We start from the raw sequence: 23,499 nt of genomic DNA, 5'->3' as shown, positions 1-23,499 counted from the left end.
GGCATGGCAGTGTTACCGTGGGGCCTTACCTGTTCGGGACAAACTCGCAAGACATGGTTGCGCCGTCCCTCCGACTTGTCCAAGATGCGAGCGGGACAGGGAAACCGTCCCGCACGCTATTGTACAATGTTCGGAGGTGTGGGTATGTGCTGAACAACTGTTGTCAGGTACTAGAAGAGTACAGCTATCAACTGAATCAATTGTAAAAATTGACCCGCCGGATTTCCTCTCGAAAGAAGCTAAGATTTGTTTTCTCACTGTGGTAGCAATTGCGAGACAGGTTATTTGGAAAACGAGGATGAAAGGTATAAGGTCAGGCATTTTCATATCTGGCTCTGCACTGGTGAATTATTTCACCTTCCACCTCAAAAGAAAAGTAGAGCTAGAGAAGAAATGCCTGACTGTGAAAATGTTTGAGAGTCGATGGAAGAGTGAAGCACGAAAGATGCGAATAAATGTAACCACATGAATGAGACGAAGGACTCATCTCAGTTATCAGTGGCGAGGCGGGGCACGAGGGGTCCGTGCTAAACCCGCCTTACCACTCCATCCGTAATGTCTTCCGGTCTGTCGCATCATTTGATTTTAATTCGATTTCATTGTAAAATTTTTAAATGCATGTTTCTGTTAATTCATCCGTTTTCATCTGACCCCAAATTAGGTTGTATCATCCCCTCTATGTCGCCCCTTGTGGGTAATAAAAAAAAACTGGTGACTTCGTTGATGTCTGTATGTCTTTTTTTACCCTGAAGAAGGGGTTATCACTAATTAGTGCTCTATTGTGCCCTACATACGGTGATATACCCCCGAAATGGCTATAGGTGTTTTGTGTTTGTGTTCCACCTATACTTGTAATCCACTGTAAATGATGTTTACGGTTTGACTTTACTGATGTTACCTGCGGAATGGTGAAATATGGATTTTACTTTGCCACACATTGGATGTTCTGTTGTTGTTTTGTCCCGTGCGCTTCGGTATACATATATATTCATGCATGTATATATATATATATATATATATATATATAAATACATACACATATACATACATATATGTATAGAGGCATGCGAAATGCGAAATATACACTCATATACATAAGTACACATGCATTGATATATACATACATTTACAAATATAAATTTGCATATATGTACATAAGATACACAGATATATATACACACACATGTACATCAATGCATAAACATTTGCACACACACAGTCTCTCTCTCTCTCTCTCTCTCTCTCTCTCTATATATATATATATATATATATATATATATATATAGATAGATAGATAGATATACACACATACAATATATATATATGTATATATGCATATTTACATATACACACCCATACACATTTGTGTGTGTGTTTCACTGTCACACATTCATACATACATACATACACACACATACACTTTACAATGAGTACATATTTATGTACATACATACATATGTATGTAAAGAGTAGGAGGTATGTGTGTGTGTGTGTATAAATAACAAAGGTTATTATAAAACGAGAATAGCTCAGAGTTACAAGCCAGCCTATTTCTATACTTTATTTATTGTTAAGTGAAAGTAATCTGCACATTATCATATGAAAGATGCCATATGAATATATATGGATGGTCACACTTGTACAACTTCTGCTGCATTATGTAATATCCATGTGATAATCTATTTTGGAGAAGTAGTCAGAAATGAATTAATAACTACTTCACGAATAGAACAGAGTTTAAAAGGAGAACTTTTCGAAAAGGAAATGGGTTTTTTCAGATCACTTTTCAATCCTTGCAATGTTTATTATGTTTGTGGCGTAGTTAAGAAGTTTGTTCTTGCTTCGTAGTCTCTTGGTTTCTAGTTCAATTGCCACGTGCAGCAATTGACTGCAATCATAGTTTCATTTTTGCACAGCAGTGATAGAGACTAGGTGGACGAATACTACGCAGATCTCCTTTCGATGGACACTACTCCACCTCTTATTTTCTTTCTTTTTTCTTTTTGTTTAAGACCACGGACTGATCTCTGTGTGCCACTAACCTTTTTCATATAACATCCTTATCAAAATATACTGCCTTTGCTTTTATTTAATTTTGATAATACTACTAATAATAATAATAATGATGATGATAATAATAAATGTAGGAAACACACACAAACACACACACACAACAGCTTTTTTCAGTTTCATAAAGCTTGATTAGCCTGGGTCTATAACAGAAGACATTCGTCCAAGGTGTCACGATGTAGGATTGAACTTAAAACAATGTATTTGGGAAGCAAACTTCATAACCATATAACGATGCCTGCAACATAACTAAATATCACAAAGAAATTCTCCCCCACCACACCCCCACTCTTCCAGACCACCACAGCAAACCATTTGTCAATCATACATTTAGCACTTCGCTTAATGTAGGGCTAACGTCTGAGGGTTAAGTGTCACGGCCTTTAGACATGGTGCAGTACTAAGCTGTGAAGTGTTTTATGAACCGTTTACTGTTTTTTGAGACATGACCTTTGACCAGCAAGTCAACAACCAGTTGACTCAATCAAAATATACGTTTCATGTGGTTTTCATTCCCTTGACAAGACGAAGACAATTTATTTCTAACATAACCAAAGCTTCCTGTCAGATTTCATAGAAAATTAATAATTCAGTAATAGTTTTCACAACTCTTAACACAGCTTCATTGTTTTTGCTTAAAACTTGGCAGATGCAAAGCTACAGTATAATGAGAAAAGTCTGTTGATTTGCCAGAGATTATTATTATTATTATTATTGTTGTTGTTGTTGCTGTTAAGACAAAGGTGGTGAACTGGCAGAATCAGTAGAATGTTGAAAAAAATAAGGTATTCTTTTGATTATGGTCAGAGTTCAAATCCTGCTCCTATAACTTCAGTTTTCACTTTTTTCGATGTGGGTAAATTAAGTACCAGTTATGTGTTTAGGTCAATGTAATCAGCTAACCCTCCTGCCCTCAAAACAGTTGGTCTCATGTCTAAAACCACAATTCATTATTATTATTATTATTATTGCAATGAGCAGTAGAATTGTTAGCATACCAAACAAAATGCTTAGCAGCATTTCAACTGTTTTTACATTCTGAGTTCAAATGCTGCTGAGGTCACCTTTGCCTTGCATTCTATCAGGGGTGATGAAATAAGTACCAGGGTTGATATAATTGGCTACCCACAATTTCCTCAAAGTCTGCTGGCTCGGTGCCAAAATTTGAAAGTGAGGAGTTGATAGAATCTTTAGTGATTTGGACAAAAATACTTCGTGGCATTTCTTTTGGTATTTTACGTTACAAGTTCTAATCTCATCAAGGCCAACATTGTCTTTTGTCCTTTCAGAATCAATAAAATAAAGTATTCTCAAGAACTAGAGTCAAAGGAATTGGCTTGCCCCTCCCATCAAATGGTTGAACTTGGGCCAAAATTGAAATTATTATAATTGTTATTGATGTTAATTGTTGTGTGAACGATCATGTTTTGTAGTGTTCTTCTTAGTGTTCTTCTTGAATAGAAATAATTCTTCCTCTTAATTAGGCAGGCTTTGGTGGCATGGTTAAAGAGCCTGCTTTGCAGCCATGTGATTTCAGGTTCAGTTCCACTGTGCAACAGCCATAGGAAATGTCTTCTATAACACTCCTCGGTTGACAAATGCCTTTGCCAGATGGAAACTGTTTAGAAGCTTGTAGTGTGTGCATGTATGTAAGTGTGTATGTGTGCTGGTCTGACTCCACCACCATCCATTTTCGTTCATTTACATCACCATAACTCAATAGTTTGGCAAAAGAGAATGATAGACGTTAAGCTCCAGACTTAAAAACTATGTACTCGAGCTGATCTGTTCAACTAAAGCCCTTTAAGGTGGTGCCCCAGCATGGCCCCAGTCCAATGACTGAAACAAGTAGGAGATAAAAGATATATCGGTTTGTGTCTCTTGGTGTTCAGCTGAGAAGCTTTTCACAGATATTGACTATTACCACATAACAAGTATTGCGTTTGTCTTAGACAATTGTATTAAATTATGTGGCAACACTAGCACAAAAGATATATCTGAAAATTATAGGTTTATCTATAAATTTGAAATTTAGAAAAGATATATATATATATATATATATATATATATATATATATATATATATATATATATACGTACAAACAAATAAACAAAACCAAAAAGGAGATAAGGATTCTCAACTAATTATGGGGTATTTGTGTTATGATTGATGCCATTGTACAAGTAAATTTCATTTCTATGTTTGCACATATACACACACAGAGATATATGTGTGTGTGTGTATGTATGTATGTATGTATATATATATATATATATATATATATATATATATATATATGTGTGTGTATATGCGTGTGTGTGTGTGTGTGTGCGTATATGTATATGGTAGTTTTTTATATTATTTTGCTAAAATTACGAGACACCATATTATGCTTAATGACAAATTGGTATTAAATTCTAAGATAAAGGGATTTATTTTTTTTTTAAATAAGGAAAATGATTTATCTTCATTTTTTCTTTTTGAACAAATTTCAAATAAAGAGCGATATAACAACAGACCATTAAATGTCTTATTCTTTCCTTATATTGCATATATGTGTGTATAAAATATATATATATGTATTATACATACAGAGCTCTATAGACATATGCACATTATATAATATATATTTATTATACGTACATACATAAAGGCAGAAACGTACACATGTATAGCTATATATTGTATGCACACACACACACACAATATACATATATATACGTATACATTTATTCATGCTTATAAACATATACACGCAAATAAGTACACGCGTGCCCATATATATACATGTATGTGTGTGTGTATACACTCATGTACACAGATATATACAAGGATGGTAACATACATATGTTTGTCTTATGTGTGTATGATGTAGGCATCTCTGTTGTTTCCCTAATAACCAGTCGTATTGTTTCGATTGATTCAGCTTACATCGACAACAATCATGGCAATTCTCACAAAAGGATTTTTTCTTCCTCCCCACATGTCTCTTATCAATTATATTCTTTGCCTCATTCAAAGAATTGCAGTTTGCTTTTGTGAAGGCAATTATTGCTCCTCCTCCTCTTTTTCCTGTTCTTTGAGAAACCCTTGCAGTCATCGGAATTATACTTCTGTGTATATATTCATGGTCAACAGAGTTGTCTGTGGCATGTTCAATGGAGGGTGAGTGGTTACAAACACACACACACACACACACACATTGTAGTTAGAAGTGTGAACTGACAATGGTTGGAGATGAAACATTCTGTAGCACCACCAATCCAAGAGACCACAGTATTCTTGGAATGGTATAAGCATCAGCAAATAATAGCAAGTGCAACGGTAGTAGTATTGGTGAGGGATGGTTGTGTTGTTAGATGAGGCGTCTGTTTTAGGCACAAGGCCAGACATTTTGAGGGAAGGAAGAGGGTTAGTCAATACCATAAGGAGGGAGGAAGGAATTTAAACCATGTTTCGTGGTCTGCTACCACAACAGCTCCTTTATAGGATCCAGTTAGCTCAAGACATCATCAGGAGGAACCACGTCCGGTTTTGGCCCCTACTCCTCTACCGTTTTGACGTGGCGGGGCCACCCCCTTTCGGAGGTGTCTTCAGCTCTGGTGTTGGGTGCATGTCTTCTTTCCCTGTTTGTGACTGTTCTAATTCAACTGTGGAATGTCTCTCGCTATGGTTATTTTCCAGGAGGTTCTGGCTACACGTCTTACGGTTCATCAACCCGCGTTGTTGAATTACTTTCTTCCGACATACCTTCCCTTGGTGGATTAGGATCCAGTTTGCTGAAGACATCATCAGGAGGAACCATGTCCGGTTTCGGCCCCTACTCCTCTACCGTTTTGACGTGGCAGCCCCCCCCCTTTCAGAGGTGTCTTCAGCTCTGGTGTTGGGTGCATGTCTTCTTTCTTCTATTCCCTGGCCTCTTCGATGCAGCATCAACGAGTGTCAGCGTCCGACTGATTGTCATGTCAGATTCCCCATTTTATACCTGCTGCTAGGCTCCAGCAGGCTGCCCCAGCAAGTTCACTAATTAATTTTTTTCCAGGTGGAAATCAATGACCGCAGCAGTTTACATGGCTTCCAAATTTATATCTGTGGAAAACATCAACAACCCTCTAGATATTTCTTTTCCATGCTCATTGTTGTTACCCAACGTTACTAATTTCTCGTCTCTCTATCCTTCAACTCCATTTTATTTACTGGAGTGCTTGAAATTCTGAAAATTATTTTCAGTTCTATTAAGGAGTGGAATGGATAATTTCCTGTAAATCAAACTGCTGCAAGGTCCCAGCAGACAAAATGTAAAGGGTGTGGCCCCAGAGGTTGGAGACGAAGATATGCAAGAAGTGCCACTCAGATGCACTTGCGGATAACCGTCTCTACCCTGAAAGCAGTGAGCAGAGACATGGTCTGGAGGCTGAGAACACCAGAGGTCTCCACTGCCACAGACTCAACCCCATACCTGTCACCCTTTTTGATATCAACTTATCTGAGACTGCCCCTAGTTTTATGACACAATCTGCCACTTTTAAAAGGATCTAAATTAAAACATTTCATCAAAATTTCACATTATGTTCCAAAGTGCTGCTTAATAATGATCAAGTTAATTAACTAAATTCTTCATTATTTTCAAAACTACTTCAAATAAAGGCAGTGTACCAACTGAGAAATATGGTTAAAAAGGTCAACAGATGCAAAAGAAAAGCTTATCACTCTGGCACCGCTCAGCAACAGAGGAGAGTGAAGAAGCCAACAGTAGAGAGACAGTCTCCATTGCTAATTGATCCAGAAGCCTCTGGTTCTCAATATCAGCTACATGGAATGGCAGGTGGAATGTCTGCTGTGTTCGTCTGACATTAAATTCATCGCAGGCAAACCTCTGTTCATTCGTGTGGATAGGTTTCTTAATTGTTCTGGTGTTTCACCAGTTCTGTCAGTGTTGGACAAGAACAAACAAACAAAACATTCTGAGCAACACTGAACACATTCACACACGACCATGTGTACACATGCATAAGCATATATATAATATATATATATATATATATATATATATATATGTGTGTGTGTGTGTGTGCAGAAATATATACAAGCACATAGACATGCATAAGCATATATATGTATGTATAGGCACAGACATACACACAAGGACACACATACACAAGCATATTCAGCACACACACACACCTGCACACATATATATGTTCATAAGTATCTACACCCATACACATACATACAGACACACCAGCACATTGACAGGTGCAAGTAGGAGTGTGTGAGTGCACGCGCGCACGACCATGCTTAGTGAATCACACACGGAAATACACATGCAGGCTTGAAACTCATACACACTTGCATGTGTGCACAAAGATGCATGTATACTCATTAGACAAACAAATAATCACACACACACAAAAAAGAATATTAAAAATTATCACAAATAGTTTCAGAAGCACACACACACACACACACACACACACACACACACACACAGAATCAGGCATGAGTGCACATACGCTCACAGACATCCTAGCATGTATACACAGTGAAACACACTTAATGCTCATGTATACAAATATACCCCCACCTCACACACACACAATCATACACGCAACACTCACACACACATGAAGCACAAAGACACACGCAGCCTCCAGAGTCTTCACACAAGCATACATCTATGCAGACACATGCACACACACACACACTCAACAAACTGATGCATGCACACATACATACAAATACACAAATATGTTCATAGACACAGACTTCAGCATGCACACACACACACACACACACACACACACACACACACACACATTCAAACGAATGGCCATTTATGTTTTTGTTTTTTGTTTCACTTTATTTAACTGCGTTGGTGTCTCCTCACGACGACATCGCATAAAATGGTGGGAAGTGTATAATTTTATGTGGTTAATGAGATCGTCTTAATTACAATGCATTGGTAGAGAGAAAGAGAGAGAGATAGAGGGAGAGAGATAGATAGATAGATAGAGAGAGAGAGAGAGAGAGAGAGAACAGAGATAATAACAGGTGATTTGAGGTACTTCAGTCTGGGTACTGTTGGAGTTTTATAGCTGGAGGATGATGGTGGTGGTGGTGGTGGCGTTGGTGGTGGGATATTGAGAAAGTAAAACATCGTTCGATCGATATATAGATAGAGAGTTGGGGGTAGGGGGTGAGGTTGAGAAAGAATAAGAGAGTGAAGGGAGAGACAAAAAGAATTCCCTGCTCAGCCAACACACACACACACACACACACACACACACACACACACACACATGTGTGTGTGTGTGAATGAACGAGGAAACTATGAGGGAATGAGTTTCCTCAAAAGAGAACAGAAGAGAAGGTTGGAGAGGAATGAGAGAACGGACACAAGGGGGATGGCCATACACACACACACACACATGCATATATATAATATATATACAGCAATCTGTATGTATGTATGTGTGTGTGTGTGTGTGTGGAGAGAGAGGGGTTAGGAGGAGAGATGTGGTGGACAGGAGGACAGTGGCTGGGAAATGGACAGAGGAAAAAAAACGAGAATAAAAGAAAGAGAATGAGAGAGAGAGAGAGGAGAAATTCTGAAAGGGGGGGGGGCAGAGTGAGTGAAGGTGGAGGCAGAGATTGTGAAGAGGGGGAGGGAAGAGTGAAGAAGGGGGCAGAGAGGAAGAGAGAGAGGGAGCGAAATAAGATAGAAATAGAGACAGAGAGGGAGAGAGTGAAAGAGAGAGAGAGAGAGTGTGTGTATGAAACAGTGACAAACAGACAGAGAGAGAATAAATGAGAGAGAGAGAGAGAGAGAGAGAGAGAGAGAGAGAGACAAAGGGAAGGAGGAGAGGAAGAGAGACAAGACATTTTCGGTATTGTCAATGCACACACAAATATGACATAATAAAGGACCCACCCCCCTGCACACACACACGCATCCACACATACACACACACACAACGCAAATATTAAAACAGACAATCGATCTGTTCAGATACATCAAAAGAGAGAGAGAGAGAGAGAGAGTGAGATTGAGAGAGAATAAGAGTTGGGTATCTGTGTGATATGTATGTGTGTGTGTGTATGTATGAAAGAGAGAGAGAGAGAGAAGGGAAAAGAATATTCAGTGTCAACACCTAAAAGAAACAACATCAATTTACTAATATGTTGATAAAGAGGAAAAGAACCATACATACATTATATTTATACACACACACATATATATATATATATACATACACATATATATATACATGTATATATACATAAATATACATATATATATACATATATATTATATATACATATATATATGTGGATATATATATGCATATATATATATATATATATATATATATATATATATATATATATACACATATATATGTGTATATATAATATATATATATATATATATATGTATATGTACACATATATACATGTATATTCATATATATATATATATATATATATATATATATATATATATATATAATGTATACATGCCTACAGACACACACACACACACGCAGATATATTATGAAAGAGTAGGCATATTGTGCACTAAACACACACACACACACACACAGATGCACACACACTTGTACACTCTCAAACTACACTCACACCCGCAACCCAAACATTAAAAAAAAAAAAAAAAAGGAAAGGTCCCCAAAACACAATGAGTTAAGTGATTACCTAAATGACAAATAAAAATGGATCATGTGATGCTTTCTTCCTGTTAATCAGTTTCAGAATATAAATGTAAAACCGTTTTATAATACAAAAGCAACACTCAACAGCAAAGATAATATAAACAAATACAAACAGAAGTGAGTTGTAACATCATTGTGGATTATTATTATTATTATTGATATTATTATTATTATTATCATTATTACTACTATTACTACTATTACTATTATTACAACTATTATTATTATTATTACTACTATTATTATTACTACTACTATTACTATTATTATTACTACTATTATTACTATTACTATTATTATTATTATTATTACTACTACCATTACTATTATTATTATTATTATTATTATTACTACTACCATTACTATTATTATTATTATTATTATTACTGCTACTATTATTATTATTATTATTATCATTATTACTATTACCATCATTATTATTATTATTATTATCATTATTACTATTACCATTATTATTATTATTATTATCATTATTACTATTACCATTATCATCATTATTATTATTATTATCATTATTACTATTACCATTATCATCATTATTATTATTATTATTATTATTATTATTATTATTATTATTAAGTACCTGTTACGCACTGGGGTTGATATAATCGACTTAATCCCTGTCTGTCCTAGTTTGTCCCCTCTATGTTTAGCCCCCTGTGGGCAATAAAGAAATAATAATTATTATTATTATTATGTCAGCCATAGACTTGTGTGAGTTAATTGCTAAAACTTTACCATGTGGCTCACTTTAAAAAACATCAGCAATGACAGCATCATCATCATCGTCGTCATCATCATCAAGTGTTTGCAATTATGCAGATGCTTTTAACAAATCGTCATCCTCATTGTCATCATTGTCACCATGCTCACCACAATTTGTCTTGCGACCACTATCATCGCCATCACTGTCATCAAAATCACCATCGTCACTACCGTCTCACCATCCTCAACCTCACCTTTGTCAGCATTACACTACTTGGCAATTTTTCTGGATACCCTCCAATCTGTGCACACAGTCTTCTTTTTCACATTTGGATTATTTTTGATTTGTTTTTATTTTTTTTTTCTGTTTTAAAGAAGACAACCTTCGTTGACAATGGAAACAATATTTATATAAAGGTAAAAAAATATAGAAAAGAGAATGGATAATGTTAGAATTATGTGTGTGCGTGTGTGTATCGCACAATACACTGTAAATCAGAGAAACTGAAATATAATTAAATATTGTGAAACCTCATTGTGGATTAAATAAAAATGTAAATACATTGCCTGTTATAGTTGTCATTAACATTTAATATCCATATTCCATGTTGGCATGAGTTAGATGGTTCATCAGGATTGGACATGTTTTAGGATTGCATTCTACTCCAACGTCTGCTAGGTATAATTTCTATAACTGGAGGCTTTTACCAATGCCAATCCCATTACGGTGTAATGGATGCTTTCTTTTCAAAATACCACCACTAGAGAGGTTGCCATGTAGCTTGCAAGACTAAAATACTTTTGGAAACAATTCAAACTTTGTGCGAGTTCATACCTCGTAGAATTCAGGCAGTAATTACTGCCAAAAGTGGTCCTACCTAATATTAAGATAAATTTGTTCAAAATTTTAAGGTGCTTCCATTATTTTGTCCAACCCCTGTATATATACATATATATAAATTTATTTATTTATATTTATCTTTTTACAATCTCCTTAAAGACAAGTCAGACAGTTGCAACCAATGGTGCCCTTTCTGAGGGCACTAAAATCCTAAGTGGTGCCCCCCAGGGAACTGTTCTGGGGCCATTAATGGTATTGAACTAGCATGTCCTTGCATGAAACCATCCCTCCATGAGGTTAATACAACCTCTAATCAAGTGTGTGTGTGTGTGTGTGTGTGCTGCTGCTTTGTTACTGTTATGTTCTGAATTACAGGTGTTGGTGATAATTGAGCTTTGAGTAATGACCGAGCTCCACATTCATTCTGTTTCTGTATTTGGGTTTTAAAAAAAGCAAGAGGTTGGTCATGAATGGATTCTCATAGATTACTTGGTTGCCCAGTGCAGACTGAAGGGAGACTGTACGTGGTCGATTGACTTGTTGGAAATAGCAGTCAACTGTCTCCTTGAATCATATCTGACTGACCATAACTAGAATGCTTGTAGTCATAGATCTACTTGAAACAAGGTTGTCTGAGGCCTTAAGAACAGCAACACTAAAACATGTAGTCCTAGATACTCTATAACAACAACATCAACAACATTAGTAATCAACCATATTAATAAAAAATAGAAAGATATAGCAACTTACATTAACTTTCGATTCATCCAAACGTTTATATTTCTGAAAAGTCATGAAGTCTTCATCTTTTTCAGCTGTCAATGACAACCATTCTTCCAGTTTAGTTTTGTTGATGTTTAGAACTGTCCGGAACTTGTCAATCTCCTCACCAAGTTTGAATCTAAGATTCTGAAAAATGAAAGGAAATAAACTGAGTATGGATATCTAGAGAGAAAATCAACAATTGTGAATGTAACATAAAAATTACAAGAGGAGTTTACAGTGAACTCAATTCCTATATTGAGCTGGACAAAGAACTGAAGCACCATAAATAGCAAACAATTTCAGACAAGTTCTTTGTCTCTCAAGTAGAAGTTGATGATGACCTTAAAATGGAAGATAGTGTCCCTTATCTTTCCAATAATTCTCATTTCACCCCTCTTCATACTGTTGCCATCATCTTTTCTGACTAGAATGTATTGTACTGTGTATGTTCATAAGCTGTTATTTTGTTGCATTCTTTGTTCTTTTTATTGTTTTAATTTCATAAAATATTCATCAGCCTGCCTTATTACAGAAGCCTAGCACAATGAATTCAGTTAATTTGGTTGACTGAACCAATGAGCTAGGCTTCTGTGAAAAGCCTACAAAACTTTGTCACATGGGACTATATAAAACTGTTTCAAATAATAAATATATGTGACTCCTGTTAAGCACATTAATAAATCGTTTTTAATCAGTAGCTAGGCTCAGTTGTAGTGAACAAGAATTTTTAGATGACAATATTGAAATCTCAACGATTTCATCTTTGGTGCCTTTTCTTTGATAGACTTTGTCTATAGATAGTGTGCCTGCTTGCTAGTTAGTGATCTTGGTATAGATAAAGCCAACTCACCAGTCAGTTTTGACTATGGAATCAGGCTACTTGTGGCTATTCTCATTGTGGACACACAATAACTGACTGTCTTGGTTTTTCCATCGTTTGTCACAATGAAAAGATTTTTGTTAACAATGATAAATATTTTGTGTTTGAAACTTGACGTAGACTTTTGTTGTTCTCCAACGAAACCAAAATATTCTACTCTTATATATGTATGTATATACGAATATGGAACTATGTACATGTATTATATATATAGATATATCTTTATATATGTAAATGGGAATATCAAATATGTACAATGTGAGTATATAGGTGTGAGCATAAGGACCTATTTCTGTACCAATTTGAGTATGTATGTGAGTATTCTACAAGTGCATATATGTGTGTGAGTGTATGAAATTGAGTCAATAAAAATGAAGTTTCCAATTTCCAATTTCCAGTAAATGTGACAAAACCAACTCTAGTAATGAGTTCTCTTCTTATTAAAACTGATTTATCGTATACATACATATGTGTATATACAATTATATATACACTCACACATATGTATACACACATATCTGTATGCATACATAAATACATACACAAATATAAGTACATGCATACACATAATATTATTCTGAAGTTATCTCTAAAATATAGAACAGTATGGTGGCACTGACAACGGTTTCAATAACATGTGTTGTGGTAGGAATGATGAGCCTTACAAATGAGATCGCAAAGGACCAAGGTATGTGGCACATTACTGTACTCAAGAAGGCCCATCCACAACAACAAAATTGATATCCTAAGACCAAAGTGCAGTATAAAAAAAGTACACTCTGTAAAATGGTTGGCATTAGGAAGGACATCCAGTCATAGAAACCAATCCAAAACAAACTATGGAATCAGGTGTTGCTCTTGGCCTTGCCAGTCTGTCAAGCTGTCCAACCCATGCCAGCATGGAAAAATGGACGCTAAATGATGATAATGATGAATGTTCTAAAATTATCAAGCTGCTGTTTGGGACATGAAAATCTGATGGAAGGTTTCAATTTAGATAACTTTTAAAATAGGAATTTTTGTGTCATGGGACCAGGAATGATGTCAGTCGGGTTGATATTGAAAGGATGAACCCTTTTCATAGTAGTTGCAGTAGTGATATTAATGGTGGTAGTCATGGTGGGAGGGGTGATGATATTAGTGGCTCTTTAAGGCAATGTTGGTGGTGGTGTTGGTACTGGTAGCAGCAGTTGAGGTAGTTGTTGCTGTGATAGTAGTTGTGTATATAACATTATAGTGACAGTGGTGGTGGCAGTAGTGGTGGTGGTGGTGGTGGTGGTGGTGGTGGTGGCGGATTAGCTAACAGTATGTGCATATGTTTGGCTGTTGGTATGGGTTGGTACCGGAAATGGTAAGCAATGAGGAATTGGTTAAGGAAACTTCTTCAATACACAAAACAATGAACCACGTGTGAGATACCAATTTCAAAAATGTCCCAGTCATATAAATAGTGAAATTTAATAAAACTGTCACTTTTCTCGGTAAAAATATCAGCTGAAGGAGAGCTTTCAATGGAAATCTCAACTGGAAACAATATCTGAGACAATATAGGAATATTATAAAATGCTACAGAGTCTGTTGTTGTAGGAATGGTAAAGGGTGTTTGGTGATGGTGGGAGTGGGAGGGAGGGAGGGAGAGAGGGAAAATGGGAAGGAGAAGGAGAAGAAAAGGGCAAAAGGGGAATAGGGGAAGGGGTTGGAGGGAGGGGATTGGGTGTAGAAGGAGAGGGGTGTGGGCAAGGAAGAATAAGCTAAAAAATACATTTCTATCAAGACACTGGAAAAGGTGGTGATGAGGGTGGGTGTGTGGGGGTGTTGGCAAAGAAGAAAAGGAAGAAATGAATAAAAAGAAAATAACACTGAAAGGAAAAGAGGAAAGGAAGAATGAGGGAAAAGATAAGAGACGAAAAGAAAAAAAAAACAGGAAGAAAGAAATAAATATCTTCAAGACAAAGGGGTGGAAAGGAAAATAGGGGAGGGGAAGAAATATAGATAAATAAATAAATAAATAATTCTTATCATGACAATAAAAGAGAAAACAAAATTCTAGAAAGAAAACAAAAATAACATCAATATCTAATTTTCCTTACTTCATTTCAAAGTTGTCTTTTTTTTAATTCCGTTAAATTTGTAAAAAAATTTTTATTTCATACTTTATATTTGTTTATATTTTATTTCTTGACGATGTATTTTTTATGAAACTTGAAATCTATTGAAAGAACAGCTAATGGTTCCGTTAGTGTTTTTTGTAACCCTGATCGACTGACAACTAGTGATAGGTTCCACTCAAAGCCAAAACATGTTTACCAGTCAATGACTCACTTGAGGAGGGTAATGCACATTTTATTGAGTTTCTTTTCTAATTATTTATACATAATATATATTTTTAAATTTTGATAGTTTCTTTTGTCAAAGTAATTTTTTCAATCGTGTGGTTTCAGATTCAATCCAACTGTGTGATACCTAGGGCAAGTGTTTTCTTTTATAGCCCTGGGCAGACAAAAATCTTGTCTGTGGACTTCAAAGATGGAAAATGGAAGAAACTTGTCTGGATTGTTACACATTGTCCTCAGATCAAGATGATTTTCAAATAATTTATTTTAATGAATAAAATAAAAATTAGAAAAATGGTGGATTCGTTTAATTTATTCATTGGATTCGCATTTGTTTAGAAGAAGTAAGATATGTGTTGGAGGATTTATGATTTAGTAGGATACCATACTAGAATGGGAAAGGGATTTTTATTTAACCAAGAGATATTCCTTAAGAAAAGAGCAAAATGGAAGAAAAAATTCCTGGCTGATCTCTTCCTTTAAAACTAAAATTCTTCCTTACTTGAATCCATGAGAAAGCCAACCCCATGATTATTGCAAATACGAAATTTATTTGTTCAATTAGTTTCCATTTACACACACACACACAATTTTGCCGAGGTCAACTTTGCCCTTCATCCTTTCAGAGTTACTAAGGTAAAAAGTACCAGTCAGGTGCCAGAATCGATGTAATCAAATGACTTTCACCCGCAAATCGCTGGCCTTGTGCCAATACAATACATAGAAACAACAAATAAACTGGCAGACAGACAGGTAGGTAGATATAAAGATAGATAGATAGATAGAGAGAGAGAGAGAGAGAGAGAGATAGGAGTGTGTGTGTGAGTGGGTTTGTAGAATTAAATGCTTACCACAGTTAGTCGTCACACAGTTAGTGAAGTTATGTCAATGCCAAACCAATGTTAGACAAGGCTGTGTATACATTCAGAGGTGATGTCTTGCTAATAATTATTGAAGCATCATGACAGCGCAGTGAATCATGATGTCATAAGAGAAATGTATCAAAAGTTTTCAAATGTAAAATATAGAGCAAAAAAGGGGGGGAAAATATCAAATATATTTTCCTATTCCCCATTTTGATATTCTGCTTTGAAAATCCTGATTGCAATGACATCATAATACTACAATCACACACACACACACACACGTGCACACACACACACTCACACACACATACGCACGCACGCACGCACGCACGCACACACGCGCACACTAATTTGACGGCTTTAATGTGGTTACTTGTCCTGATAGAAATAACAGGCAGGTTTCCTTCAAATCATCCAGAAGAACTTGATAATGATGTAAGCAGAACAAAGGAGGGGTGGGAAATCGATTATATCGACCCCAGGACCCGATGATTGCTACTTCATTTTAAGAAGATGAAAACCTGAGCAGGATTTGAACTCAAAATGGTCATTGCTTTAAAAGTAGTAGTGGCAGAGCTGCAGCAGCAGCAGTAGTAGTAGTAGTAATATTAGTAGGAAACATTCTTATAGTTTTGAGGGGAGGGGGAAGAACCCTAGCATTCTAATGGTGTTTGTTAACCTTGGAAAGATGAAAGGCAAAGTTGATGATGATAACAACTAACTATACAATGAAGTAAAGAGACCAGATATGATTACAGACAACAAATCGACCCCAGGAACTTTTGACTAAGTTTGGCACTTATTCTATAGGTCACTTTTGCTGAGCAGTTAAAAGGGCATAAACAAACCAACACCAGTTGCCAAGCAAGAGCGAGAGGCAAACACAAATACAAACACACAAACACACATATACCACATGGTTTCTACCAAATTCACTGACAAGGAATTGGTCAGGCCAGGGCTGTAGCAAAAGACATTTGCTCAAAGTGTTGATCAGAAGGAGTGATCCTGATTCCACACAGCTGCAAAGCAACCTTCTTAACCACCCAGTCATGTGACAAAACAAATGCAAAATTGATTTTCTGCTCCAAAGAAAAAAAAAAAAATGCTGAACATTGTTAAAGTAACTAAATGAGAAATGATGCTGCCGATATAGAGAGGACAATTACAAGAGGTTCTCCTGAGAAAGCATCTGAGCTCATGAACTACAAAACACAAGAAACAAAAAGCCTTTAACTAAACAACCATTTTACCTCTATACATAAAATTAGCAAATCATTAATTACAAATATTACAAAAGTTAAAGAGAAAACTAAATTAACGTAGTAAGAAGCAACAAACTTAAACTATAATGAAGCAACTTCAAACTGAAATTAAAAAAAAAAAAGGAGGAAAAAAGACATGTTTTTAGGAACAGAGCGACTTAATTGTTCATAACTGTCAAATTGATTTCTTTATGAAATAGAGAGATATTAAAGGCCAACACTTCAAATTGATTTTACACAAACTGTCGCAGCCAAAAGAAATAATTAGGTTTTAGTTTCAAATTATCAACTTGTTAACCATCAAGTTAAATCAATAGAAATAAGTATAAATACATAACATACAGCATACACACACACATATTTATTGATATGTATAAACATGTGTACACACATTAACATATATACTCAAGCCATGCCAGCATGGAAAACAGACGTATGATGATGATGATGATGATGATGATAGAGAGAGAGAGAGATGCACAAATATATATATATATATATATATATATATGTACATACAGACATGCTTTAATTATATACTCACATATGTATGTACAGCCGTTGCCAGTACCGCCTGACTGGCCTTCGTGCGAGTGACACGTAAAAGCACCCACTACACTCTCTGAGTGGTTGGCATTAGGAAGGGCATCCAGCTGTAGAAACTCTGCCAAATCAGATTGGAGGCTGGTGTTGCCATCTGGTTTCACCAGTCTTCAGTCAAATCGTCCAACCCATGCTAGCATGGAAGGCGGACGTTAAACGATGATGATGATGATTATATATACATATACATATGGATGCACAAGTACATGCACAACACACAACCAAAACCTGAGCTCAGCAGTGGGTTTCTTCCTTCGCCCCAGAATCCAGTGTAGTACGACAAGGAACATCAACCTTGGGATAGGCAAGGTTGCAGAATATGTATTATATTAGAAACAATTATGATACACAGAAATCAAGTAGTTCATTCCCAACCACATGGTTCCAGGTTCAGTCCCACTGCATGGCACCTTGGGCAAGTGTCTTCTACTATAGCCCTGGGCCGACCAAAGTCTTGCAAGTGGATTTGCTAAATGCATACTGAAAGAAGCTCGTTGTATGTGTGTGTGTCTTTGTGTTTTTCTACCATTTGACAACCAGTCTTGGTGTGTTTATGTCTCTGTTTCTTAGCGCTTCAGCCCCCCAAAAAAAGACCTATAGAATAAGTACGAGGCTTACAAAACAAAAATGTGGTGCCATAGCATGGCTGCAGTCTAATGACTTACACAATTGAATGATAAAAGGAATACGCAGAAATATATCTCAAATGCAAACCTAACAATAAATAGCAGTACACAAACAATCAAGCACAATCCTCTTCAGGAAGAAGGACGTTTACATTAGACATCATGCATGGCCATCCCTCTGACAATCTCTCTGCTATATGCTATATGCTCTCTCTCTCTCTCTCTCTCTCTCTCTCTCTCTCTCTCTCTCTCTCTCTATATATATATATATATATATATATATATATATATATATATATATATATATATATATATATATATATATATAGATCTGTTATTTTATCCTGTTACCTCTCTAATTGCCCTGCTACATTGTGAGGCTCTGCGTTTCAACCTCCAACCTTTCTTCACGAAATCTTTCTTTCTCACTCAGATTTCATAACTCCCTTCTTCTTCATTCGCTAATTGCCTCACTGCCAGCTTCATCAACATTCTTGCTACTGACTGATAAATATTTCTCTCGTTCTCTCTCCATCCTACACCATCAGCCCTCACCCACGTCTATACATTTATCTGTCTAAATCCACCTGCTTTTATGATACTTTTATCTTGTTCTACTCTCAGCACTGTCACTACTTTCACATTCAGTATTCTCAAAATGTAACAGAAATGCTGAAACAACAAACAAGCAAATGTCATTTAGCCTTTTGCATAGAAGATAATTGTAATATCATAAAATAAAGAAGAATATGCTCGGATGTTCCTACTTAAGGCTTATTTCCTTTTCCATGCACAGTGTTGCAATCCTATTATATAAACTCACAACACTATCTTAATGTCTACACACAAATATACAACAGCATATATCTTAACTCAGTAATCATTATAAATAATGGATTAGATTTCAAATCTCTTTTCTCATTTTTATGACTAAAATAAAGCAATGATTTAAGCATTATGCTTTGTTGAAATATTCGCTGGTATTTAGTTTCAAAAAAGAAGACATTTGAAGAAAAGCAAAAATGAACAACGATGCTGACAACAATGGCAATAAACATGCGTATATGCAAACAACAAGTAAAAGTGACTATTCTTTGTTATAGATTTTAAAGATTAATACAACTTTTAATTTCTTTCACTTGAAATATAAATATAAGCTATTTTTGTCTGTTGCCCACTGCCAACCACCTCCATTCCTACTCACTCTCTTTTTCTTCCACAGGGTGAATGTGTGTGTAGATAGATATAGGTAGACAGATGCATACATATATATATATATATATATATATATATATATACACACACATAGATAGATGCATGTGTGTATATATATATATATATGTATGTATGTATGTATTTTTAGTAGATAGATAGATAGATATACCAATATACTTGCATTTATATATATATAACCACATAGATAGAAAATACTCAGAAAACAACACAGGAATATAAACAATTATAAAATAAGTAAAACTTTTGTTGTTTATTTCTATCATTTTTGATTTTTAATTCTTGCTGTTTTTGTTGTTGATGTTGTTGTTGTTATGTCCCCCCTCCACCCCCACCCAATTTCTCACAGAATATCATATAAGCAGCATGAAAAGAGAAATTTCTTCATATTTTCACAAACGTTACTTTCTCATTAATAACTTAAAAAAGTTTTTTTATGCTGAAGGAAATGTCTGTTTTACACACGCATAGTATGTATGTGTGTATGTATGTGTACATATGCATGTATATATATATATATGCACATACACACCCAAACACATGCACATGTATATATAAACACATGCATGTATATGCACACACATGTATGTCTACTCATGCACATGCATATACATTTCCATGCAAAGTGAGTCAGATGAAGAGGTTGGTGGTGGCATTGGTTTGGTTCTTTTTATTCTCTAAAGAATTGTAAAAGATTCTTATCAAATTTATGTAAAGAGAAAGAAGTTTCAGAAATAAGTTTATTTGTACACACAAGTTAGAAATGAAGTGTGTGTGTGTGTGTGTGTGTGTGTGTTTTATTATCAAATTCCAGTTAATAAATATGCATACATATGTAGCATTTCCTTCCCAATATTTTGAAATGCTGTTTAAAGCAATAATTTTAGTATTTTACAAAATTCCATAAGAAACCAAAAAAAAAAACAAAAAAAGCTGCATGTTTCCAGACAAGAGAAAACAGCTCACCCACCTCACCACCACCACCACCACCACCACCACCATCTCACACAAATTGCTTTGGAATATAACTTTTCCTTTTGTTTTATTTTAACTCTCATTATAGAGAATCGGTAATTTGCTCAGACCAGAGTTGCAGTTGTTGAATTCTGGGTAATTCTTCATATTTGATTCACCTGTGACCATTTTTTGTCTTTGCTTTTCAGATGCAGAGCATCCAATATAGGAACAGTATGGCTGGATGATTAGGTCCCTAGTTCAATCCTGCAGTACAACATTTTGGCCTTGGACCAACTTAAACCAATACAAAGGAAACTGAGAAGGAAGGAACTGGATAGAACTGGATAGAAGCCCATCTCATTTGAGTTGGACCTGTGATTTAAAGTGTATGGAAACACACACATGCACGCACACACACACACACACACACACACACTCTCTCTCGCTCCACTACATTTTTATTACAGATACACATTTAACATTTAACTATAGATTTAGCAAAATGTTTATCAGCCAAACCATCTAACTTTTACAATATTTAAATATTATTCATGAAATCACCAAGAATTTCTGATTCTTTATGACTGATAAAATAAAATAGCAAAATAATATTTTAGTTTCTCTCTCTCTATCTGATCATCTTCAACAGAATTTCCTTCTGGCCATCTACTGCTCCAACTACATGCTTACAACTTTGTTACTTTTCTCCAAATTCTCTCTCTCTCTCTCTCTCTCTGAGAGAATGTGCATGTTAAGTGCACGTGTACGCTAGTGTGTGTAGTCATTACATCCTGATTGTTGATGCTTCCTTGAGTCAGTTTTGCATTTCATTCATTTGCATTTCATTCATTACAGTTGAGACCATGGGGTACTTTGAGCAATACCAAATATCAATAGTGGAAATAGCATGTTTCGCTGTTGCTCTGCCAACCTTTGATCTCCTAAGATCAGCAAACTCATCCTAAAGAATGCAGAGGAGGGTTCACTGGAACTGAGTAGGATCTTGATTGTGAAATATGAATAGCAAAATGAATAAGTCAGCTGGAAGTATTCTGTTTTTAGAATGACAGGCTTCCAATTTTCCATCCTGTCTTCAATTTTCCCTAAAGCAGGAGAGACTTGAGCAATTATTTTTATCACTCTCTTGAAGTGCTAGCTCATGTCACTGAAGGAAAGGGGTGACACCGCATCATTTTCCCCTTTAAAGATATACGGTTGTGAACACTGTCAGTGTAACAATAAGAAATGAATGTGTGTTGTTACCTCAGTAACAATGAATTGAATGGATGAAAGGAAAGCCATTGATTTTGGTTCATCACATTGTTATTGTTAAGAGATTACATTGGACATGACCATCCAGTGGGGGAGCAAAAGAGTGTTTATATGTAAATGAGAGAAAGATCTAGATTGAGAGGAAAAGAGAAGGAGGGGTTAGAAATGAACAGCAGTGTTTGCTGCCAGTCAGTGACAATTTCGATAATTTGTCTTCAAGACGGTTCACATTGGCATATCTGCTTGAACAACAACTGATATCACCTAACTTAATGCATGATTGCATCCATCCTCTGCAAGATCGCTCATCCGGCTTGTTTCCTTGTTGGTTCTAAGGTCTTTTAGACTACAAAACAAATCTAATTGAGAAGATTTATGGTGACATCATTATTTGAAAGTTAGATTTTTCTTACCATTTCCTGATCAGAAACAGCAAGTCCCTGGTTCAAATCATAGCATAGACCTGCTACACCAGTTGGCTCTAAAGAATATCCTTCATCATACACAAAACAGTGCCAATCAGTCAATTACTGCAGTGTATTCGGTAGCTTTAACACTTCCCTTAAAATCCTATCCTTTCCTGCAAGTGCTAAAAATCTATTTTTCACAGGAATTCTTTAGAAATAATGTTTAGTCAACAATTTTCTATGAAGGGAAAAGAAAAAAAGGTGCAAAATTGTGATAATTTCTGAATATGCACATAGAAAATAGCTTCATTCTTAGCAACAAGTAAATTGAGAAAAGTTGACAAGTGCAATTAAAGAAGAAATTGAAATTTATTTTTAATGAAATTATTAACAATTATGGTTTCATTCCTGTCAATTTAGAATTCATGCCAAAATTTCTTACTGCAATTTTTCCTATATTCCTTTCAATTAAATTTCTCTCATTTATTCATCATTAACTGCTGAAGGTAAATTATTAAATATTTTAAATGCCATTTTACAAATGCAATGCATATTCACTGCAGATTATGAAACTTAATATTCTTTTATACCGTTTTTAATTAATTAGCTTCTGTAAATGAAAGGTACAGTGCTCAGCCCTTTCAGAATGGTATGGGGTCGACTGCTAGGTGGGTAAGTTGGCAGGTAAAGAATAGACAGGTAGATTGGTTAGTAGTTATGTAGGTAGGTAGGTAGATAGGTGTGTATGCATACAGGTGGATAAGATGGTAGATAGGTATTATGTATGCATGCATGTATGTATGTTGGTAAGCAGGTAGATAGGTAGGTAAGAAGGTAGGCAGGCACACGGGTAGGTGTGTAAGGGTAGATAGGAATGTAGGTCCAGGAGGTTGATTAATACAAAGGATTTACTTTTACAAAAAG

The 23,499-nt window shown here is 35.6% G+C and overlaps 1 protein-coding gene across 1 annotated transcript in view; it reads right to left on the bottom strand.

The window, feature by feature from the left end:
* The window catches only part of LOC106867248 (coiled-coil domain-containing protein 39), a 798,380-nt gene that overhangs the window by 707,532 nt on the left and 67,349 nt on the right, over positions 1–23,499 (bottom strand). The window contains exon 4 of the mRNA XM_089366422.1: positions 12,119–12,277. Within this exon, the coding sequence (XP_089222548.1) occupies positions 12,119–12,277 (159 nt within the window). The remainder of the gene's footprint in view (positions 1–12,118; positions 12,278–23,499) is intronic.

Source organism: Octopus bimaculoides, chromosome 19 (assembly GCF_046866305.1).
Source record: "Octopus bimaculoides isolate indiv1 chromosome 19, ASM4686630v1, whole genome shotgun sequence".
In the NCBI taxonomy this organism is placed as follows: Eukaryota; Metazoa; Mollusca; class Cephalopoda; order Octopoda; family Octopodidae; genus Octopus; species Octopus bimaculoides.
This window is presented reverse-complemented; position numbering and strand designations above follow the sequence as displayed.